Here is a 25,740-nt window from a genome sequence, read left to right on the forward strand (position 1 = left end):
TGACTCTCAAAATAGCAGTTCTAATGATCAGTGTTATGTGCTATAGTGTATACACGAGTCTTATCTGTTTGTAGTGCACTGCCTATGAGTTTCGACAGATGCTCATGTCTGTGCCAGTGGGGCGGAAGGCGGAGTCAGCCATTATCTTCAGGGATGGCTCCTCAAGTGACGTGAGTTTCTTTACTTCACAGCAGAAGAGAATTTCAGGACAACCTAGTTTGAAGTGGACTTGGAGATTATTGAGAAGAGAGTTTAAGATAGAGGAAGCTTGGACGTTATCAGACTGAGAGGTTAATCCTCTCCAGGACAGAGGAAGTTGCACCCCAGCATGTGGGCTTCCAGGGAACAGTCTCTTGAGTATCTTAGCATGCATACAGGATGCAGAAAGCTTTTGGACGTTCACTGTTCAGGGGCTCAGTAAGTTTGAAACATTAATATTGGGACCTGCAACTCAACATCTCAGCAGCAGCTCCTGACTTCCCGTGCTATCTAGTAGCTGGACACTGGTCTCCTCCCTATGACGTGATTGTCATTGTATTTATGTCACTTATTATAATGAGAAGTCAAATATTATAGTCTTAGGGGAAGTGTTGCAGTAAATAAACCTGTTAACAGACATTACTCAAACCAGAGTTTTCCAAACATATTCTGTTCCTTAATTCTTTCACCTATCCTTTATTTTATTTTACATTTTTATTACTTTATTTGTGTATATGTGTGTGTGTGCATATACATGCCTGTGTGTGTGCATATGTGTGTGTGTGTGTGTGTTACAGTAAGTATGGGCATTCATGTCACAGAGCACTTTAAAAGCTCAGAGGATAATCTTTGGGGGTCAAGAAGGAGTCACCATCTACCATGTTTGAGACAGTCTTTCTTGTCTCTGCCACTGTGCTGCATATTTCAGGTTAGCTGCCTTGTGAGTGTCTGGGTGAATCTCCTTTCTCCGAGTTGCCATGGCAATGCTGGGATTACAGAAGCCTGCTACCACATCCAACCTCGTACATGGGTTCTGGGGATCAAGCTCGGGTTGTAAGGCTCACACAACAAGCACGTTTTTACCCACTAAACCATCTCCCCATCCTTCTTCTACCATACAAAGTATTGCTTCAGAGTATCTTATATATTAATGTGCCTACTGAACCTGCTTTCATGTTATCTGAATGCATACAAGGGTTAGAGATATTTCTGCAGAGAGCCAGAGGGTAAATATTTTAGGCTGTGCAGGATAAACAATCTGTTATAAACACCTACTTCTGCCCCTGTTACAAACAAAAAGCTCACCAAGATTGGCTGAATAAATATTGCCACAAATACCCATCTGGTAAATCACATAATTATCTCTAAATGATGGAGTATTTATTATCTCTTAAGAAATACTGTAATGCTTCACATTGGTCTTAGCATGAAACTTTGTTTTTTGTGTGGAGGCAAAAGTAGCATGTCTTTAATGAAAAAAGTCTCTTTGTCGCTTGTAAGATCTCAAAACATCTTAACTACATAATGACAGTTATCAGAACCGTAGAATTCCTCTTATGGCTCATGTGTGACCCCTCTTTTTGGCTTCCGGTGTTCCTCAGGTTCATCCCAGAGCCCTGGTCAGCCTGCAGCACGACATGTGGGCCTGGCACTCAGGTGCGTGAGGTGAGGTGTCGGGTGCTCCTCACGTTCACACAGACAGAGACCGAGCTCCCTGAGGAGGAATGTGAAGGTCCCAAGCCACCCACCGAGCGACCCTGCCTTCTTGAAGCCTGTGACCAGAGCCCTGTGTCTGGAGAACTGGGTGGCCCTCTCCAGGAGAAGGACAGTGAGATGACTTACGACTGGGAGTATGCTGGCTTTACCCCCTGCACTGCAACATGTTTGGGAGGTATTCAGACTCCATCCTAAGGGATAGATATATGGTCTGTTGCTAAGGGTGTGACCTTGTCACCCAAGCCAGATATGCAATTAGCATATGCAATCCCCCAGGAGGGATGAATTAATTCAATAGCAAAATGATGCTTTTTCTTTTTTTTTTTAATACTTGGGAGATATGATTATCGGCTTCCCTGAGAGGGGAAGAAGGACGTCCATTGTTTAATATAGAATAAGCTAGAAAATGCAAAAATGGATATATTGAAGCAATCTTATGTGGAAATCAGAGTCACAGAATGAGGCAGCCTGGGATTGGATATAGCTGCTGCAATGGTCAATAAGATGCACCCTGAGAAAATGTTTCTGTTCACTCCTGCAGCTCTGCCAGGAACCAGAACAGAGCACACTCACCCCACCCTCATGATGGATGGCTGTGGGTGTGGATAGGTGATATGCAGAGCCAGGCTAGGCCTAGGAGGCAACTCATGTGTATAACCAGGTTCTCCTTAGCGGGGAGAGTGGCTGTCTTAGGGTTTTACTGCTGTGAACAGACACCATGACCAAGGCAACTCTTATAAGGACAACATTTAATTGGAGCCAGCTTACAGGTTCAGAGGTTCAGTCCAGTATCATCAAGGTGGCAGACGTGGTGCAGGAGGACTGAGAGTTCTACATCTTCATCTGAAGTCTGATAAGAGAAGATTTGCTTCCAGGCAGCTAGGACGAGATCTTAAAGCCCACATCCACAGTGACACACCTACTCCAACAAGGCCACACCTCCAAATAGTGCCACTCCCTGGGCCAAATATATTCAAACCACCACATTTCACTCCCTGGCCACCATAGGCTTATTCAAACATATGAGTGTATGGGGGCCATATATAAACATAGCATAATGCAAAATACATTTAATCCAACATCAGAAGTTCCCATGGTCTATAGCAGTCTCAACAAAGTTACAAGTCCAAAGTTCAAATTCCCTTCTGAGATTCATCCAATCGATTAACTATAATCCCCAAAGCAAGATAGAAAACCAACTGGGCAAACTTCAAACTCTGCATCTCTATGGCTAATGTCAAAGCAGTCTTCAGATCTCCAACTCTTTTTTTATATTTATTGACATCAACAAACTTTTCTCTCCTGGGCTGTTTGTACTTCCTGTTAGCAGCTTTCCTCAGCAGATAGCCCATGGCTCTGGTATCTTGAAAATCTTGGGGTCTCCAAGGCAACATCAATGTTACAGCTTCTTGTTCCAATGTCTGGGATCCACACATGATCTTCTGGGCTCCTCCAAAGGGCTTGGGTCACATCTCCAGCTCTGCCCTCTTTAGCACTCTAGGCTCTGGTTGACTCCACTCCACTACTACTGCTGTTCTTGGTGATCATCCCATAGTACTGGCATCTCCAATATACTGGGGTCTTCCACGGCAACTAGGCTTCACCAATAGTTTCTCATAGGCTCTCTTCATGGTGCTAAGCCTCAATTTTTTGCATGATCCCTTCAGTCCTGAGCTGTTAACTGTAACTGAGACTGAATCTTCATCAATGGCCTGTCCTGACCTCTCACAGTGCCAAGCCTCAGCTGCTTGATTCACCTCAGCTGGATGATTCCTACACATTACCAAGTTTGGCTGCAGCATGAGGTACTTTGGCTACCTCTGGAACAAAGCCTCTTTGTGGTCTCAGAAAACACTTCCCAGAAGATTTCACCTCAGTGATTCTGGTCTCTTCTTAATCACCACTAATTTCTTAGCTCCAGCTAACCAGTATCAACTGTCTCATAGTTCCTTCTATTCTTGACTCTAAAGCCAGAGCCACATGGCCGAAGTTGCCGGGCTCTGCTGCTTGCTCGAGCTAGAACATGGCCTCACTTATTCTATTACCAGCTTTCTATTTTCTAACTGCCTAAGCTTGGCTGTCCTGAAATGTGCTCGGTTGATTGACCTTGAACTCAGAAATCTGCATGGCTTTGTCTCCTGAAAGCTTAGATTAATGGTGTACACCACCACACCTGGACTTAAGCTTGTCTTACTTGGAACTTTCTCTGGCCTTGAACTCAAAGATCTGCTTGTCACTGTTTCCTGGGATTAAAGGTATGTACCACCATGCCTGAACTGGTTACAAGGTCACCTGTCCCTTAATCTGTTTATCTCCCTGAACACAGGATTCAGCTCCATTTCACTTCCTATTATTTTTATTATTATATAATAATATTATTATATTATGATAATAATATTATTATTATTCCTTTTATTACTTGAACCATAATATTTATATTTTTCCTTTCTAAGCTTGCTTGCTTCTATGTAGCTTGTTCAAAACACTCTTAATGAGACTTAACCAGAGACAAAAGTCACTGTTGGGTTTTCTTGAGACTTCCTTTGTCAATCCAATTAATATAAATCTCTTTACCCTTAGCCTCAGGCAGACTCTTCAGACAAAGGCAAAAAGCAGCCACATTCTTCACCAAAATATTGAAAGAACAGTTTTTCAGCCACATAGTAAAATTCTTTTCCTCTGAAACCTCTAGAGCCAGGCTTCCACAGTTCAAATCACCCTCAACAATAAAGTCTTCCATATCCCTACTAGAATGGCACATTAAGCCCTATTTAAAGCATTCTACTGCCACTGCCTTCCAAATTCAAAGCCCCCAAATCCACATTCAGACAAAAACAAATAAACAAACAAACAAACAAACAAACAAACAAAAAAACATGGTCAGGTCTATTACAGCAATACATCAGTTCCTGATACTAACTTTTGTCTTAGTTAGGTTTTTACTGCTGTGAACAGATACCATGACCAAGACCATTCTTATAAAGACACAACATTTAATTAGGGCTGGCTTAAGGTTCAGAAGTTCAGTCCATTCTCATCAAGGCAGGAGCATGGCAGCATCCAGGCAGGCATGGTACAAGAGGAGCTGAGATTTCTATCTCTTGTTCTGAAGGCAACTAGAAGAAGACTGGCTTCCATGTAGCTAGTACAAGGGTTTTATAGCCCACGCCCACAGTGACACAATTCCTCCAACAAGGCCACACCTCCAAATAGTACCACTCCCTGGGCCAAACATATTCAAACCATCACAGTGGATCTTGAGATTATTTAAGCATTATAGAATTTTTAAAGGGGGAATAGACTAGCAGGTAGCAGGCAGCAGTCATCCAAGAGCAGCTTTCTAGCTTTCTACCTAAAATGGAAGAATGGAAATATTCAGGCAGGGGCTAGGAATATGGCTTAGCCAGTAAAATGCTGGCTACACAAGCTTGAGGACCTAAGTTTGTTACCCAGTACTCGTGGGAAAAGCCAGGTATGGCAGTGTGGTGGTGAAGACTGGTGAATTCTGGGAACTCACTGGCCAACTAATTAGTGAACCATGTTTCAGAAACAAGGTGGGGTTCTAAGGGAACAACCCCAAGGTTAATATCTGACTTTCACAGGCATTTATATCCACATACACACACACACCAGGCACAACACACACACACACACACACACACACACACACACACCAGGCACACCATGCACATGTACACACATGCTCAGTTGATGTAAAAGAAAGCACAGCCACCGGGAAAGCTAGATCTTTACTAGCAAGAGAGCCTTAGTTCTCCCAAGTGATCCAGGACCCCTGAACCCTGTCCTATGACCCTTGACTCAGTTTCCTAGCCAGTTGCTATGCAGTGGGCTCACTCCCTGAGCACCCTACATAGCAAGGTGTCAGTTCCTGAAGTAAGTCAGAAAACAAAAGAAGCATCTATCTAGGAGCCAATTCAAAGCTTGCTCTACTCTTCCCAGCAGCCTTGAGATGGTTACCTAGACTACCCTAGTAGGTCACAGAACTCAAGGCCAACTATTGTCCTGCAAATTCTCACTCTTGAGAATGAATTGCCAATCCTTGCCCTCCAGTGTTCTTGATTGCCTTTCCCTTCCCTGTCTCTCAGTCTCTGAACACATCAATTCTTTTTTTAATTTATTTTTATTGGATATTATATTTACATTTCAGATTTTATCCTCAAGCCTCCCTTCCCCCCACCACCCAGGAACCTCCTATCCCATCCCCCCTCCTCATGCTTCTACAAGGATATGCCCCCACCTACCTCCTCCCACCTCCCCACCCTCAAATTCCCCCCCCACTCGGTGTTCATCCTTCATGGGACCAAGAATCTCCTCTCCCACCTATGCTGGACAAGGCCATCCTCCCCTTTGTTTACAGATGGAGTCATGGGTCCCTCCCTATGTGCTCCCAGGTGGTTTAGACCTTGGGGAGCTCTGGTTGGTTGGTATTGTTGCTCTCCTCATGGGGCCACAAACCCTTTCTGCTCCTTAGAGGTCTGCCAAAGGCTGACACATTCAGAGGCCTATGCTCACAGCTAATCACTGATCTGATCAAGGGTTTCCCAATGGAGAAGTTAGAGAGAACACACCAATTCTTTTTTTTTTATTAGATATTTTATTTACACTTCAGATGGCATCCCCTATCCCCATTCCCCCCCACCCCCCTTAGGAAACCCCTATCCCATGCCCCCTTTTCCTTTTTGCATTTATACATTTTTTAAAAAAATAATGTTAATCATAGGCTTTATAAGTTTGGAATTGTTCAATCAGAGGTGTAACCCACTGACCAACCTAGATATAACAACTATCTTTGACTGGTGGAGATACATGAATATCTGCCTCCCTGTTTCCCCCGTCTTTCTCTCTTTCATCACCTAGCTTCTCCTCTCCCTCTTCTTCTCCTCTTCTTACTCCTTTTCTTCCTCTCAGTACTCCTCCTATCTTAGCTCCTCCTACACATCACCCTTCCTGTTAAAATGAAACTTTTCTCTCAAAATACAATTAGAGCATAATTATGCCAATTTGTACCAATGAGGTACAGGATAGTCCTAATACCCAGTCCATCCTTTTGTTGACTAACCAGCTCCTCTGTCATCTATTCTAACTAAAACATTTAGTTCTGAACCTGACTTTAGGATGAATGTCAGCTGACGACCATCCACTCAAATCTTTTCTCTTAAGGTCAATAGCTATATGTTTTCAACCCCATCAGAAATCCAGAATGACTGAGTTAACTATAATTGTGGGAAGCACAAATCATAGTTTCTAAAACTTAGCCAATTTATAGAGACCTCTGACCACCTGGACACTCGCTCTACTTCAAAACATTGGAGCATCTGTTCTTCTGCCTTCTGGTCCAGGATCTTCTGACAGACCTTAGTGCTGCAGAATTATTAAGGGCTGATTACTCTGTCTAGGCAGATATAATCAGTTGACTATTCTGCAAGTGTGTCCTTTTCTGGACAGTAATTTGTCTGTAGAAGGAAAGTGGCAATTCTTGCCTAGTGGCTGTCTCACCACAACTGGAGTAACTCCAAGGATGCTCAATTTCTTCTTAGAATTCAATATAGGAAGCTGTCCAGAGCAGACAGGTCTCTAATGAAAATGAACATTAATACTGAAATGTTTGTCATGTCAATTCTAAGGATTTCTGATGTTTTGAAAACCAGCTATCCATGTAAGGTAATCTGGACTGTTGCCTGTTAACTCCACTCAGCTATTTCTAAATAAAACATAGAGAACACCCTTATAATTAACTCCAAGTCATGAATTTGCTATAGTCCCTTAACTCACAGGCTGACCATCTCAAATCAGTTTAAAAAAGTTAAAGAAGGACTGGGTCTAAGCTTTGTATTCCTAAATGAACACACCAATTCTTAAGCCCTGCCCTGTAACACTGCCACCTTGGCACTGAGCCTAGCTAGAGTGGCATGTACCTTACTCCAGGCTATAGCAAAGCTACTGTTTTGACTAGGAGGCTGGCCTTGTGTAATTTAGAGAATGAATCCTTAGCTGAGTCAGGTGTAGTGGGGCATTTCTGCAAGCCTAACACTTGGGAAGTCAAGGAGATCAGGAGTTGCACGATATGCCTCATTTGGTAAGTTTGAGGCCAGCCTGAAGTACATGAGAACCCTTAGCTGCCTCCATTTCTTTCCTTCTACTTGCCTCTCCCTCATTCCTAGAAGTCCATTTTACCTCACTAGAAAGTTATCCTTTCTGATTTACTTGGGCCTGAAACACAAACCTGCCTCTCTTACTTCCAGATCACACAGAGTCCCCCCAAAGTGGTCACTTGTTTGCCCCAAACTTAACTTCTGTCTAAGTTCAGAACCCTGGATACCTCTTCCTATACACCTTGAAAACCTTCACACTGGCTTGCTCTTGGCATAGAGAAAGTGGCTCTTTCTCTTGGTGAGTCCTGCAAGCAGTTGAAAAGAATAAAAATTGAATCCGCTCACTCTAGGCTCATTTTAACATGCTCCCTGTGGAGATGTGTTCCCGACACGGTACATTAGCCGTCAATTGTTTTGTTCTCTCCAAATCCCTTCAAATCTTGACAGGCCTGGAGCTGTAGGTTTTTTCATCCAGCTCCTCTTGATGTAATTGGTCACTTCCTGTCAGGCTCCAGTGATGTTTATGATGCCCTCCATAAGGCCAAATAACCTTCAACAATCCTTAATCCTTACCAGCTGTGTCATCACAAGTTCCTGAAAAGAATTCACCTGTGTGGGACACTGAGCCATGTGCACACTTGCTAAAGCATGGCACTGTTCTCTGGGACCATACCATATTTTGTTTTCTTTCTTCTCATTACCTGAAAGTTTGTAGTAGTCTACACTTAATCACACTAGTTAATCTTTTTAAACATGATTCCAGGTGCATGTGTGCACACACACACATATCACACACAAATATTACATGCACACACACACATAGAACATAAACATATATCACAATGCAACATACCACACACATAGCACAAACACACACACACACCACCACCACCACCACTACCACCACCCTCTTTTATGTAAGGGTGTGATATGAACTTGTCAATAACCCAACTCAAAGTGATCTAAACTAACAAAAAGAAATATCTTTGTTCTTTGTTTTGTTATTTTGAGATGGAGCATTACTATATAGCTCTGGCTGGTGTGGAACTCACTGTGTAGACCAGACTGGCTTCAAACACACAAAGAGCTGCCTGCTTCAGCTTTGCAAATGCTGGAATTAAATGAGTGGCCACCAGGCCTGGCTATATCCAATCACCTGTTTGTTTCTTGCTAAAGACGTTGAATGTTTATTTGTGTACACATGTGCACATAGATGTGGCCATGCACCATCACATATATTCTAATGGTCCCCACTGTGATATCATGTGAAGATGTCACTCTGTGTTGTTTGTGCAAAGACACTGTATATCTGCACAATGAAAGACTGCCAAATAACATATTTCTTTGAATGTTTCCTTGCCATTGGCATAGGATGTATGTGTGGGTGTGTGCATGCATGTGCATGTGTGTAGCTAATAAATGACACTTTTTATCAAAACATCGTGGAAGTCAAGTATGAGGAATGTGGTCTCATGCAACCAGATGATTTTATTATAACAAGAGGAGTTTATTATAGAAATTTCACTGAACACATTCATTAATGTATTCCAAACACATTAATATAGTGACATTTATTTAGTTAGGAATAAGAGGAATTTATTTTGATAAAAATGTACCTTTTACTTTTTTTAAAGATAACTATTCGATCAAACCTCCTCCAGACATAAGAAAGGCAAAACCACATTGTAGGATCAGCATGTGGTCTGTGAAATATTTTGTGGCCACCTTTGGAAAATATATTCTTCATCAATAAATATTCCACATTATGTCGCAGTTTTTAACTTTTTTCTGTTAATGAAAAAGTATGTCATGAGTGTTTTATTCAATGATTTATGATTTCAAGTGGTTCTCTAAGTACCTCCTCCCAGTCAGTCTCCATAAAATGTTCCAAAATAGTCTGAATACATTCTCTAAGAATTTATTTGTTACAAATGGAAATGTATCTGAAATATAAGTACAGTTTACTTAGATTTTAAAAAATAAATAAAATCTATCTGGAAATGATAAGCTTCTTTCTCCTATGAGGATGCAAGGGAAGTCAATGTTTTGAAATAGAAGTCGTATTTTGGTTTGATCAGTGGTTGTTTGAAACACTCAAAGAAGATGCCTGCCAACTGCATCCTATTGTCATGGCGAGCATACGATACAGATGAAGACAGTAGGGGAGATTTATTACAAAGAATTGAAGAAGAAAAATGTCTGTTGTAAAAGTATTTTGGCCTAGACTGCACTTTGCAAAGTGCTGTAAAATGGTTGGATTGAAACATGGCATTCAGAAAAGGGGCCACAAGCTTGTGACATAACGGAATGTGCATCTGACATGAAAGCAAATATGTTTGTGTATTTCAAGTAACAGTCAGTCACTGCTGGTGTTTTCGTTAGAAATTTTCCACCAAAAATTTTGAGTTATATTTCACCCAATTCCAGTTTCCAATCATTTTTCATTTTTTGTCTCAGCAGACAGAGTACTGATTGAGAGCACAGGCTTTAGGAGTTACATAGATTGTCTGTCTGGCCTCCAGGGGAAACTATGAGTGTGCGTGTTCACATTTATACAAGGGGCTAGTGCTGTTTGTGAGGCCATGGCACATTCTGGAATGCCCAGAATTCCTAGAAAACAGAGACCACTGAAGCCAGAGGCAGGGAATTTATTCTTCAAGTTTTTTCACCTATTTATCTATTTTTTATCTTTCTTTTCTCATGTGTGTGCATGTATGTGTATGTATGTGTGTGTGTGTGTGTCTGTCTGTGTTGTGTATATGTAAATGCTGTTAGCACATGTCTGTGCACACATGGGTGGAAATGCATGTAGAGCTCCTAACTGATGTCAGGAGTCGTTCCTGATCAGTCATCCACCTTATCCTATGAAGCAGAGTCTCTCAATCCAACCCAGAGCTCAGGGATATGGATTTGGCAAGTCTCCTCCAGCAGCTTTTGTGGGGATCCCAGCTCACTGCCTTCTGAGGCTGGAATTCAGATGAGTGGCCATACCCACTGAGCTTCAACCTGGGTCTGGGGATCTAAATTCTGGCTCTCATCTTTGTGCAGCAAGCACATTATCTAATGAGCCATCTCCCTAGGTCAAATCTTCAGTTTTTAACCTACCCCCGTTTCAGTCTTAATTTCTCTCCAAATTTCAAATTCCTTAATGTTAAATAAATAAAATGGAGATGTGGATGCCATTTATTTGGCCTCATGGGTTATTGTAGACCTAGATGAAGGCACATCACATACTTGTGCTGTAGGAGGCATTTCTGCTAATAAAGGAGGCATGACAAACTGCAGGAACAGTGTGGGGGAACTCCAATCACAATGGGATGATTCGAAGTACAACCGGATTTATCAGTGTGTGGTGATCTGGAAGAAAAAAATAATATTCTTTAGCAGATGTTGTTTTTCCTTAGGAAAACTGTTATACATGTTGAAAAGAAATACTTTGACTGCAGGGGCACCCCTAGCCATTCTGAGTGTAGGCTACTCCAAAATGTTTTCAGGTACGTGGATTTTGGCAGAGACTGGTTTTAGCCATGAATCAAGTGGTATTAAGAGCTAAAGACCTAAGTTTCTGATGCAGTCGAAAGGGCACTGTGCTGGTGATGTAAAGCCCCCAGATCCTGGTTTCTTTCTTTGCATGGTAAGTTATTCTGTGTGCGTACTGTTTCTCTTTCTGCCTTCCAGGCCATCAAGAAGCCATAGCTGTGTGCTTACACATCCAGACCCATCAGACCGTCAATGACAGCCTGTGTAACATGGTTCACCGTCCTCCACCAATGAGTCAGGCCTGTAACATGGAGCCCTGCCCGCCCAGGTATGTGCTGTTTTAAACAGCTAAGATAGAAATGATGTCTGGACAGTAACACCCCGTTTCAAAGAGAAATTCACTGTACATAAGACTTACAAACTTATCAAAGTAGATCATCCAAGCCCATTCAGAGTTCCCATCTGCTCTACTTATGCTGTGACCCCAGTTTCTTTGGGTTACATTCAAGGGCAACTATGCTGGGCAGAATTCCTCTTAAGCCTAACTTTCATTTGCATCAAACGTCAATGGGCATAAACTGGCCTGCTATTACGCAAATCAGCCAGTGTGTTTCTTTCTTCCTCCTAGTCTCAAAGGAACTTCTCCCTCTGATGATGACCTAGCATCTGAGGGAGAGGTGGCCTGGGCCCACAGCAGGTGCTTCATCGTCTGTATTTGTGGAAGGCTCAGTGGTCTACTTGTTACCGGAAACTCCCACAGATATGCTACTACCTTCCTGTGCTGGTTAGCCTTTGTCAACTTGACACAAATTAGAGTCTCATGGGAGAAGGGGGCCTCAAATTAGGAACCGCCTCCATCAGATTGGCCTGTGAGCACGTTTGTGGTGCATTTTCTTGATTAACAACTAACGTGGGAAGGCCTTGCTCACTGTGGGCAGGGCAACCCCTGGGCAGGTGGTCCTGGGCTGTGTAAGAAAGAGTGCTGAGCAAGCTATAGGGAGTATGCCAGCTCCTCCATGGTCTCTGTTTCAGTTCATCCTTCGGTGATGGGTAGTAACTTGAAGAAAAAAGGCAAACAATCTTTTCTCCTCATCACTTTCCATTAATGCCATATCACACCAATGAAGCACTCACAGACATCTTTACTTCTAACTTGCCTTGGGTCTCACATTGTGGAGTATTAAATGTCAGAATCCCCAAAGAACAGGTAAAGGTGCTATATTTTGGGCTCTTTTATTGTAAGAGGACTGTAACCTGCTTCCTGCCCGTGTCCGTATAACAACCTGGGACTTTAGCCCTCTGTTCCTGGGTGTTACTGGCTAGAGATGATTATAACTCAGCATCGTTGGTTTGTCACGCATGCCTTTCCCAGTCTGGCCTCAGCTGTCCTTTTCCTGTGTCTACCTTTATTATGTCAACCACTCTTCTGCAATAAATTAGATGCCAAAAAACTGAGAAAGCCCATTCCATCACCTCTCTCTCTGCTGAAGTCTTAATGATTATGCTGTCCACTTGCTAAGCTGCATCACCCACTAAAGGCAGGTTATTCGATGTCTAGGAGCCGCAGTGATAGAGGAAGGTTACTGTGTCCTCTGTCTGCCATGCTGGAGAACCGAAGAGTGTTTTATGAGCCAGGAAATAAGTTGGAGATGTACATTCTTCCTTCGTGAGCCTTGTCCTCAGAGAAAAAACCAGCTCAGATGTCTCATGCTTAGTAAACGCTTACCTGCAATGAGACAAAACAGTGGTTTTGCCCATCTCTACATTTCTGACCTTGTTGCTCTCTGTCAGAAATACTAGGAACTTCTTGGCGGTCTCAGAGCCATCTTTCTGGTCTCAGATGGGATAATGCGGTAAAGGCCCATGGCTGTGTACTGCCAGGCAAGATGCAGCCCAGAAACAGCACAGGGAAGTCTCCTCCCATTGCCTCACATTTGCATCAGGGTGACTGCATTCCAGGGTAATCCACACTAGAACACTCATTCCAGAACTGACAAGAAAAATGAAAGGGAAAGTTTGGTCTCGCTGCCAACAAGGACACCCACTGTTGTCAGCTGCATCCAGAGCTTTTATGAATATTGAGCACAGTCACTTCTTCACGTCCAAGGGTTCAAAGTTCAAAGAAATTGTAAACAAAAGGATTGTTTGAATGGCCCAGGAGTATAGCTCAATATAGAGGGTTATGTAACATCTATGTATATCTAACATATATAAGGCTTTGTGTCTGATCTTTAGCTCTGTGGAAATTTGCATTATTTATCCCACACATATCCAAGTGTGTTGGCTAATCTTGGTTGTCATTTAGACCCACCTGGGAAAGAGAAACATCACTTGGGCAGTTGCCTCCATCAGATTAGCCTGTGAGTATGTCTGTGGAGCATTTTCACAATTGCTGACTGATATAGGAAGACAGTCCACTGTGGGCGGCATTAACCTTAGGCAGGCAAGCTTTGGCTCTATAAGAAATGGGTAGCTGATCTAGGTGATCTTGAGTGTGGAAACAAGCTAGTGAGTAAACTGTACTCCTCCATTGGCTCTGCTTCAGTTTATGCTTCCAAGTTCCTGCCTTGAGCTCCTGTTCTGGCTTCCCTCTATGAAGGACTAGTAAGTGTTAAGACAAAATAAATCCTTTCTTTGCCAAGTTGCTATTGGCCATGTGTTTATCATAGCAACAAAAAAGCAAACAAAAGCACCAGACTCATTATTTCTTGTCACTATTTCCCAAGTAATGTAACAGAGCACCTCTGTTCACAGTGTACACAGTGTTCACATTGTACCAAGTACTATGGGTAACCTAGAGATGACCTAAAAGTACATCAGATGGTGAGTAGATATACAAAGCTAATGCCATTTTATATAAGGGACTTGGGAAATTGTGGATTTCAGGTGTCTTCTAGGGAAGGAGGCTGTCTTGGAATACTTGGTGTGGGTACAAAGGATGACTTAATTTGGGGTAGCATGGAGTGTGAAACCAATTGGAAAAAGGCATTCATGGGACTAATGCTTGGTACTAAGTGGGCGTACCTTAGCAAACCAAGTGACTTTTCCAGGCTCCTTAGTTTTCTTCTCATCCTAATATTGAAATCTGAATCAAATCTTTTTGGAAAAGCAGGGATTTCATGTGAACCCACAGGGACATCATTGCCCTTTTACTGTGTATAGACAAAAATGTTATTCTTCATGAATACAGTTGAATATGCTTCTGTATCTTTAGCCATAAAGATAAATCCAGAGTTATAAAGATAACTCTGTAGTGTTTTTCAGAAATGCTCAGAGCATAGCCCTGCTTTCTGCACTGTGCTCACCTGTACATCAGAGCTCAGTGAGGGGTCCTGAGAGTCTCACAACACATACAGGCATCTTCTATGAGCTTTAAATGTGTCAAGCAGTGGGATGAATTTATAACTACTGTCTGTGCTATGTCATACATTTCTTTGCTACTTTAGTCAATAATTTCACATCTATTCAGAGATGTGGTAATGGATATGTAACATAAAAATAACCTTGGTTTCTGAGTATGAGAACAGAATTATGGGTTCTTAGACTGTTGGTAACTTGCCCAAGAACACACAGTAAATAAATTGCATGATGCAGAGTCAAAACACGGGAATAGAGATTTCTCATTAAGTACTATCTAGTCCAAACTCTGCCTTTTCCAAACCACAAAAAGGAAGCTGCTCCTAGCAGAGCCAATCTCCTGGCTTCCAGGCCTTGCTGCCTGCCATTGCCTCTCTCTACACCAGCCAGCATACACTTTCTCTCTGTGGAAAGATGACTATAAAATTTGTGCGGATTTTAAATGGTGCCTCCGGAAAGATGAACCATGAACTTCTCATAGCCATTAACTGAGACAAGTCAAAAGAAGAGGAGACAGCCCAAGACACTGGAGTACTGTCTCTCTATATGTCACTTCATATTGCCCTGAAGCTAGTTTTCACCAGAGCTCTGTTCACTGTTTCTTAGTCCAGAACACTGAAAGGGAAGTTGTGGGGAGAAGTAGACTAGGCAACAATAAAACCAAGAAAAACAGAATGTTCCACAGCCTGAAGGCACATCCCACGAGAGCAATTGCATTACCACAGGATGAAAGGATGCCTCAGAACATTGACAAAATTCCTCACTTTATTCTTTAAAAAATTATGTGTATGTTTGTGGGTACATAGATTGTTGAGTGCAAGTGCCCTGAGAGATCAGAAGAGGGTATCAGATCCCCTAGAACTGGAGTTGCAGATAGTTGTTTGCTGGCTGATGTGGGTTTTAGGAACTAATGTCAGTGCTGGGAAGTGAACTCAGGTCCTCAGCAAGAGCAGAAGGGTTGAAAGAATTCTCTAACTTGTAGGGTGGCTATAGTGTGACTTCCTCATATGGAGCCCGCTGGTTGATTTTCTTTTACCTGGGCACTTAAGTCTACTTTCTCTACTTGGCATAGGCATAGGTTCCTGGGGCTGCCTTAACAAAGTGCAGTAGACTAAGTGGCTGGAAGAACAGAAATGTATCATCTCTCAGATATGGAGATGTGAAGTTCAAAACCACAGAGTCAGCAGCATTGTGTCCTTCTGCGGGCCGGGAGGGAGAATCAGTTCCAGGCCTCTCTCCTTGCTCACAGCCTCCAGCAGTCTGTGGCTCGTGAAGAACATTCTTCCTGTGGTTTCGTATCTCCTTTCCTCAGCATGTCTGTGTCCAGACTTCTCCCTCCCATAAGACGCCACTCAGGTTGTCTCAGGCCTGCTCTAATGACCACCCCTTAGCTTAACCATCTGCAAAAACTATTTGCAAATACATTCTCCATTACAGATGCTAGAAATTATGTAATTTCAGCATCTTTGGGTGTCACAGTGCAACTCAGTACCATAAAAGTTTCTGTGACCCTCACTCTAATCCTTGAATCATATCTTTGATGAACACTGCCCTAAACACACACACACACATGAACATGTGCACGCACATGCAAACACATGCATGTACATACATGCTCAGCCTCAAAAGTACCTGACTATCTCTCACTGGACTGAAGAATCATTCAAATTCGAGAAATACAGGATGTGCTAACTATGAATCACATTCTCACCGTGGTCAAGTAACTCATTATGCTAAGCCATCCAAAGCTGGGCCCTATCTGTGAAGTGACAGAGGCAGATTTGGTGAAGATGTCAACCTGCAACAGAACCATTCATGAGATAAAAGCAGGATGAGTTTAGTTCACAGTGTCCTTCCTTAGACCATCAAACCACAGAAGACTTGACAGCTAATCTGGAAGATGATTTTCTTTAAGGCCGCTGGGGGACGTTTGCTGGTTTGTTCCTGCATCTGTCGTGATGCACAGCACTGCTTCCTGCCTCACTGCCTTAGCCAGAGTTCTTACTCACCCCATCCTCAGCAACACAGGCCATGGAGCTACCATGCTAGGAAGAATGGAGCAGACAATATGCTTTGGCCACTCTGCAAAATTAAGAGTCTATTTTTATAAAAATGGGAATATTGTCCCTTATTTCAGAGTTGTGACTTTAATAACCTTTTCAAAGATTGAGAGTTATGTTGGAGAAAACCCAGGGGAGGCAAAGGTTCCATGCCAAAATAAAGGTAAGTTTACAAAAATGTTTTAGATTCTAGAAACCAGTGGTGTAGAAATAACAGGAACAGGGGGTTGCATAATATTTTCCATATAAATATTTACAGACTCTAAGGGCAATGGCAGTAAAATATCACCCCAGGGTGAAACTTACCACTGAGACTGGGGTGGACAGTCAGTGGACCTTTATTTACCCTAAGGCAAACGCACTTGATGTATTAGCCAGGGGTGCTGAGGGGGGTGGGCCTTGTATGCGTCTATGCTCTTGAGAAGTTGCTTCCCCAGCCCTGTCCTGTCACTGCTGCATGATTGCTTTTTTGAAGAGTTTGCTTTTTCCAGGAGAGAGCCAGAAGTTTGTAGAAAAACACAGGGTTACATAATGGTCCTGCTGGTCTGAAGACAGCCTTCTCATCTATCAAGAGTCAGCACCTCAGGAGAGGGAGGTAGTGAAGCAGCAGGAAAAAGTGATGTGGTTTTGCACCAATCTGTTACTTATTTCTTGAATTAAAATATGCATGAGTGTACACACAACACACACACACACACACACACACACACACACACACAAACTGTTGCTGTCTTTCTAGATAAAAGTAGTCCCATCTTCTGTCTGTTGGGGCTATAGTTGATTTTTTTCTAGTTGCATACTTTTGGAAGATAATCATGCTGAAGTCATTCCTAATAATGTTTATAGGTTTAGGCTGAATAGTTTTAATAGTGAAAAACACACTTCCTAAATAATTAGGTATGTAGTCATATTGCCAACAAAATATCGTGTGTGTGTGTGCATGCATTCGTGTGATTTGTAGACTTTTCTCATGCCCAAGGCTACAGACACTTAGGTATGATTAATTTCCAGTTAAAATAGTATTGGAGCCTCATGGTTTGCTCCAAATGCAGACCATTGGTACATCTGATACAAAAGGGAGAAATTAAAACGATAAATCCAAAGCAACCCAATAAAAGAGCTATGCAATCTTGCAAAGGAGCAGAGTATGAAGGGAGGAGAAGACAGGCCCTGTGTCTCTTTATAGACTTGAGGCTCCAGTGTAGTTTAGCAAATGAAAGTTCAGTTCATATGGGACAGAGAAAGGACAGAAGGGAAGAGGCTAGAGGAAGAAAACAAAGAGAAAGAGAATCTCCTACTTCCTTCAAAATGCACCCTAAAGTTGAAATTCCAAAGCCCAAGAGACAGTATAATACTAGCAAAATTAGTCAACAGACTCAACATTTGGAAGAAGAACTTACTCCAAGTAAAATTAAAATACAAAAGCGAGCTGCAAAAGACTGAGGTTATCAGCATCTTTGAAGCTAGAAATAAATTGATATTACCCATATAAATAATTAGAAATCATGAAACAGAGATAGGCACAAATGGATGAAGAGTAGTTGGGTATTACAAAGAAACAAGTAGAAAACTAGAAACAAAGAGTCAATGAAGATAGAAACTATGTTACAGAAGAAATGTCGGCACTCCTCATCATTTCCTGTCCACTGTGAATGAGCAGCTTCCTCTGTTTACACGTTCCTGCTGCCATAGTGTTCCCCTCAGCATCAGCCCAGAAGCAGTGGTGCCAAAACCCATGAGCTCAAACCACTGAAACCGTGAGTCAGAATGAACCCCGAGGTTCATGAAGTCTCTTGAAGTCTCACATGCTCTTGAAGTCTCACATGGGAGTGCTGATGTTGGCAACAGAAAGAGAGGACAGGGGACTGGAGTCACAAAAGACCTGCTCCAGTGACTCCAACCCTTAAAGGTTCCATGGCCTGTTAATGGTGCCAAACTGGGGACCAAACCTTTAACACACGGACATTCTAACCTGCTTCTTATTCTACTTCCATGCTTGAATTATTAGTTCTTCACTAACAAACTTCCTTTCATAAAGAAATGTTTTGTCCTTTGTATATCATGGGTACTATCGTTTCATTTTTCATTTTCCCCGGAAAAAAAGCAAAATGTTTATTATAGAAAATTAGATATGAGAAAATTAAAAACTACTTTTCAGTATATTCTTTTGAGTGAACTTGTTTTTCTCTGAAAACAAACGCCTATATGATGAATGAAATAATTCAAGTCAGAAAAAAAAAAGGCAAAAACAAAACAGAAATATGTTACTCAGAGCCGGGTGGCTGTATTCTCTGACACACGGGAGGTTTTTGGTTCACTGCAATAACTCGCACATGTACTGTGTGTAATTGCTGTGTGTCCACTTCAGCATTTAATGATGCTGCATTGCACGGCGAGCAGGTGACTCCCTCAGTGCTTAAGACTTTATGATCTTATTTCACTTTGTGAAATTCATTGTTTTTCTTTTCTGCATTGCAAAACACCCTAGAGGAGCATCATTTTACGGTATGTTTTGAGCATTTTAAAATGTCTCGCTCGTGACATATCTCTGTGGTAACTAGTTAAGAATTCATGTTCCCTAAAAATCAAATATCCATAATGTAAAATAACCATAACGTCCGCATCTCTCTAATAAGATGGGGCAAGAGCTTTTAATCGTGGTATTTTCCAGCACTTCAGGAAATGGGGCATGTAGGCTTCGGGTGGGGGTGCAAGCTGTAGGAATCTTCACTGAAGAAACTTGGAAATATGAATCAAATGCTGCTGCTGTGGTTTTTCATTTTTCCAGCTGTTTCCCTAGGAAACTTGATTTTTCTTATTAGAAAGTAATCACATTATATATGTGCTGCAAATCCAACACTAACATAAAGGAATTTTCTCAAGGATATTACAAACAATGAATCCAGGTGCCCTGAACACTTCCTGAAATGTGTTTGTCAGCATTTTAAAAAAATCTCTTCTGGTGCCTCTGTAAATCATTTTTGCCTTGGGACTCAAAACCAAGTCAAGGTTTTAGTTTTGATGGATGGTGTCAGGGCAGGGTAGGGAAAGGAATCTACTCCCTGTCACTCAGGGTTGCGCCAAACAAGTGAGATCCTTAACCACTTCCCTGGCATGCCTTCCCTTTAAATGTCATATTTCTCTGTGTTGCTCACATATGCTCATGGAGAGACTGCAGTTTGGAGCCTATACACAGTAACAAGGTCAAGAGCAGTGGTTCTCGGCCTTCCCAATACTGCAGCAGTCCTTTAATAAAGTTCCTCGTGGTGTGTTGACCTCCCTCCCCCCAACCAAAAAACATTATTTTGTTGCTACTTCACAACTTTAATTCTGATTATGAATTGTAAATGTAAATGTCCAATATGTGATCCCAGGGCGGACATGACCCACAGGTTGAGAATCACTAGTCAAGGATCCAGAGAGAAGCCTGAGATGGTTTGTGATTGCTGTGTTTTGCCTTGTTGGGAGGTTCACCTTTCCTCAGTTGCTTTTGCCTTTTTCCCTGCTTGGCTTTTGATACAGATGGCACATGGGCTCTTGGGGAGCCTGTTCAGCTACCTGTGGTGTTGGAATCCAGACACGAGATGTCTACTGCCTGCATCCTGAAGAATCCCCAGCCCCTCCAGAGGAATGCGGGGATGAAAAGCCTCATGCCTTACGAGCATGCAATCAGTTTGATTGCCCTCCCAGCTGGCATATCGAAGAGTGGCAACAGGTACAGCAGCCTGGCAAACCATGGTCCGTTCTACCTGTGACAATAGTGGTGGCCCTGCTTTGCATTAACAGAAAGTAAGCCTCCTGCTTCACTGTCTCTTAGTGTTCCAGGACATGTGGTGGGGGAACTCAGAACCGGAGAGTCACCTGTCGACAGCTGTTAACTGATGGCAGCTTTTTGAATCTGTCCGATGAACTGTGCCAAGGACCCAAAGCATCTTCTCATAAGTCCTGTGCCAGGACAGACTGCCCCCCACAACTGACTGCTGGAGACTGGTCGAAGGTAAGAGCCACACACAGCATCTCTTGCTCTGCTCCTTCTTTGTTCCAGCTGCTAAATATTTCCTGAAGTGCTCAGCCCAGCACTAGTGAGAAACTGGCACAAAGCCAGGGCATGGTCACTTAGAAGCTGCTTGTGAACCTGGTAAGTGCGTGAAAGATGCTCACTTGCTCTTTCTTAATCACTCCCCCCAACTGTGTGTGTGTATGTGTGTGTGTGTTTATGTGTTTATGTCTTTGTGTGTATTTGTATTTTGTTCACAGACATATGTATATGCACACAGTCTTATGGTAAAAGCCTTCAGCTCATAGACTTGCCCTCAAGAAGTTTCAATTTCTGAATTTTTATTATTTCAAAAATTTTGAAAGATTTAAGAACAATTTAAGTGTATGTGGTGTGTGTGTGTGTGTGTGTGTGTGTGTGTGCACAGGTGTGTATGGAGCTGGAGATGTATATCCCTGGATTGGAGTTACAGGCATCAGTGAGTTACCTAACACGGGCGCTAGGAATGGAACGTGTATCCTCAACAGGAGCACTATGTACTTTTAACCACTGAGCAATATCTCACCCTGCCCCAGACTTCATGATTCTTTACTAAAAGTCTAAGTGACTTGGTTGGGCTTTTCCTTCACATTTTTCATCTTTACCTTTATAATTGGTATTTGGTAGAGCCAAGGAAATACATGATACCTGGATTCAGATCATTCTATCTGTGTTATTCTACTGATATGCTGACCTTGACCCGTGGGTATTAACTATTTATACTATGGTAAGTATTAGCTTATGATTGTTCATTCTAAATTGAACAGTTGCATTTCCATAGCCTTACAGGTTCGGTCACTCAAACAACAGACATTTACTGAATGCTGTTGTCTTGATTGCTGGAAGCACCAAGAATGAGAGACAACCAAGAACACAGTCTTAAGTGAGCTCACTTTAAGAAGGCACATAGATGAAACACTGCTCATAGTCATGTAGGGGGGCCCAATGTAGTTATCATATGTATATAACTATGGTGAATGGAGAAACCTCTATTCCTACTTCAGCCCTAGGAAAGTATGTAGAATGTGTGGCTTCAATGTTGAGTTTGAAGAAATGAGGGCAACTCTGTGGAAATGAGACAAATGGATATTCTAGATAGATACTTTTGAGATCATGAGTCTCATGGGGTTTGAGAACAGGATGCAGAACAGGAAGTGATGGGAGGTGAGATGGAAAGTCGAGGCTGTAACCAATAGGAAAGGATTTAGATCATTTGTATGTATCCCCTTGGTCCTCAAAAGTTTGACAGAAGTATTTGAATACTCAGAAGCTAAGATAAAATGTGGCAGCCTGGATCATGGTTAGAGCAAGAAGACATGGGAGACAAAAGCTCTAGAAGCTAGAGGTTAGATCTGGACAACTGGGAAATAGTGAAGCTGTTGGCGTAGAGAAGAGTAGCCAGTGTTTTCCTCATTAATAAGAAATGATTCCCTTCTGTATGAATAGATAATTCTGTGTACAGCTCGAATACACTTAAAACTAGTATAACAGGAAATCTCTATGGAAACCCCACAGTAATGTCAAGTGAAATATGAAATGACAGTTTTAGGCTGGGAGGAGTTAATGGGAATATTCCGGTGTGCATGTGATTAAAAAACATTGAATGAAATTCTCAACAAATTAATGAAAATATTTTAAGTACAGTTTTGAGTCTTGGGAAGTGTAACTGACACATTTGATTGTTAACTTGACAGTGAATGAGCAAAAAAGAGAGAAGTTCTATATTTCTGTCCTAGTGGAGCTAATGGATAGTGTGGCACTGATCTTAAAGTTAGCTAGAGAAAGAAAAGAAAGACACAGGAGGTGATATAAAAGTGAGAGGAGAAAATTTTGAACCACATGCATCCTGAGGGTCCTTAAAGCCTAGGAGTGATTTGTGCCGAAGCTGTGAGTGCAGTGAGCATCAACCTGTAAGTGGTAGTTTTGATCATAGGTGATGGATACCAAGGCGTCTAAATGTATACTTTCAATAGTTCCTTTAAAGTAATTAATAGGCTTCTAAAGAGGCAAGTTTACGGTAGCAGCACTGATCTTTAATCCTCTAATCGCTCATTTTAACAAAAAAAGAACATGAAATAAAAATAAAACAATTAGGATTGCAAAAGGAAAAGGACAGAGGTAATTTTCACATAAGCGACATAAGGGGCAAAGGCCAAACCAAACTAAATAGCAGAAACTACAAATACAGCCACTAGGTGGTGACAAGAAAGAGATGTAGGGCCAAGAGCCACTGAGCATGGACACCAACAACACATACCCAGCCAAAGAAATTATCCTACTCTGATTAGAACCCTGAGTAAAGTGAGTGGAGGCCAGTGAACTCAACAGAAGTATGTGAATGAAGAATGACCACACAGACCTCCCACAGACCTTCAGAGAATGTGCTAGAAACTCACATCTGTAAGGAGGATAACATAGGATGAAGGAAAAATGAATGTTCATTTCTTTAGGAGCATCCAGAGAAAACAACCTCAAAACTGTGGCTAACTTGTGGACTACATTTCAACACCAGAGGCCAGAAGGAGTCCTCAAGATAAAGATAATAAACATTCTGAAATACTCTTTTGCCTTACACTTCTAATCTTTAAAAGGATAAGGGCTAACTATGGATGAATATGGGACTATCAGCAAACTGCAAGGATCACTAAAAGGCAATCACTGGTATCAGCACACCAGCAAATAAATTTTTTGTCCTTGAATCACATGAAAATATAACTTAATGCTACAAAATGAGATGAAGGAAACTAAGAAGACTACAGAAGTAAATTAAAATATAAAATCTAATGAAGGAGATAAACAGAAATAGTGTAGTGTAAAAATATAGCGAATAGGCTTCAGGAAAGAATTAGAAAACTAAGGGTGAGTTTCTTTCAAAATTTATACTTAACTAGAAAGAACTCAGGAATGACTAAACATAGATAATATAATTAAAAATATGTTCAAATAATCAAACAGAAGTAAAAATGATATATATGAAAAGTAAAGGGAAAAATAATCTGATAAATATGAACCACCAAGAAAGAAAATCACCAAATAATATGATAGAACAGAATAAAAGGCCTAAATTGCCACATTGAAAGAGTACTCTCTATACCTGGGAAACTTGGGTGTAATGACAAAAATTGGAAATAATCATTATTAAGACACATCTTACTAAAATGACTCCACTTTAAAGATAAAAAAAAAAATGATATGTGGTTTTTTGCACCTGGACAGGAGGATCAAGTTACTTATTAGAGAAAGAAGACTGTACTAGCATCAGATATCTCAACAATACCACTCTGTACTGGAAAACAAAAGAGTAGCATAATTAAGATTAATGTGAGTGAACAATTTTATACCCTGCCCAGCTGACCTTCAAATTGTAAGCCCTTAGATAAACATTTGCAGAGATGCAAGAATTTAGGACATGTTATTACTGAAAGTTCTTCCTGGGGAATCTACCAAACATCTTCAATGAAATTATAGAAGTTTCATCACAAGGTTGAGGCCCTATGTGTGATAATTGAGGGCCCCAAATATGCCACCTCTCTCATAGTCCTGAACATTCTCCAAGTCTCCTATCCAATAAATGGAATTACAAATGATCCTACCATACAAAATGGGGTTGGAGGAGCATCAGATAAACCGCCATCATTAGAGATGTCTCATGAAAAAAGTTTGATAGTTGTTTTGCTACCATGTTATGTGAACAAATTGGTTCAGTAGTAATTAAAAGAACGTTGGTGTTTACATTTATTATATGAAAATTTTAGGTATGTATTTTCTTATGACATTACTGTCATTATGACAGTAATGGCATTTTTAAAAAAAAATCACTCCTCTTTGAAATTCAAAAACAAGAAGTCAGAAGGAGAATAATAAGATAGAAACTCTGTCATCGATGAACAGTGAAATGGCTGCAATTCCAAACTCTAAGTTACAAAACTCATCTGCCAGACACCATAAAAATGTGGGTCAAAGTGAGAAAGAAAGTTGAGTAATGACGAATATTTCTTTGAGTACCAAGAAAGATACATATTTCCACAGGACTAAGTGTGACCAAATCTCCAAGGTCTGTTCAAAGTTCTTTAATTACAATGATAGTGGATTAAGGACCATGTGCTACCCGTGGGAGAAGCAAAGACTGCCCCTGCAGAACTGTGGAGAAGCAAGAGCTGGAGGAGAAACCACATTTATATACCTCCTTGTGGAGGAAGGATACCAAAGATGAGGTGGTATGAAGGGAGAAATGGATGCAGCAATAGCTGAATTATTACAGCATTATGTAATTTAGAACCTCCTTTCCTAGTCCCAGCAACCAATCAAATGCCATCAACCCAAACAGAGTTGTGGGTAAATGAAATAAATGATTTGATGATAGGGTCTTGATGACAAGCCATGGGAAGTGTGTTAGCTCATCCTCCACATTTGTTCTGTTCATCTGCAGCTGGGTGCTTTCAGAGCAGCAGCATGAATGTGTACATTAAAGCAACCATGAAGATTGAAGTAGGAAGACTCAGGGTACAGGAACCATCCTAAGCAGAGTCACACAGGCCACTGGATAAGGCACTCCCCAGAGAGAAGGATAAGCAGATTCTGTATTCCAAAAGATGTCACCATCATTAGGTCCAGAGAAAAACGGCTTAAAAGTGAGGCCTGAGATTTTTGTGGTGATTAAAAGAGAAAAGAGAGAGATGGAAAGACAACAGGAGCAGACAAGGAGGAGCCAAGAACAAAAATAAAACCTAGTGTGAAAATGGTTGTTAACTTATTTTTTTACTTAAAATATTTTTATACAATGTATTGATTGTATTATTTCCCTCCCCCTTCCCTTCCCAGATCCTACCTTCCCCCTAACTTCTTCATGTTCTCTCTCTCTCTCTCTCTCTCTCTCTCTCTCTCTCTCTCTCTCTCTCTGTCTCCCCCTCTAAAACAAAAACAAAAATCAAAACAACAACACAAAATAAAAAGTTCACAAAACCCATGGAGTTCATTTTGTGTATGCTAATACATACAT

General features: G+C 41.5%; 1 protein-coding gene across 4 annotated transcripts in view; it reads left to right on the forward strand.

Moving 5' to 3' along the window:
* Adamtsl3 (ADAMTS like 3) overlaps positions 1–25,740 on the forward strand; it is a 285,243-nt gene that overhangs the window by 203,454 nt on the left and 56,049 nt on the right. For all 4 annotated transcript variants that reach the window (XR_013111364.1, XM_076937029.1, XM_076937035.1 and 1 more), the window contains exons 16-19: positions 1,581–1,870; positions 11,487–11,616; positions 20,228–20,420; positions 20,523–20,702. Coding sequence is in view for 3 of the 4 variants with exons in the window: in XM_076937029.1 (XP_076793144.1) it covers positions 1,581–1,870; positions 11,487–11,616; positions 20,228–20,420; positions 20,523–20,702 (793 nt within the window). In the remaining variant the exon portion in view is untranslated. The remainder of the gene's footprint in view (positions 1–1,580; positions 1,871–11,486; positions 11,617–20,227; positions 20,421–20,522; positions 20,703–25,740) is intronic.

Source organism: Arvicanthis niloticus, chromosome 1, assembly GCF_011762505.2.
Source record: "Arvicanthis niloticus isolate mArvNil1 chromosome 1, mArvNil1.pat.X, whole genome shotgun sequence".
NCBI lineage: Eukaryota > Metazoa > Chordata > Mammalia > Rodentia > Muridae > Arvicanthis > Arvicanthis niloticus.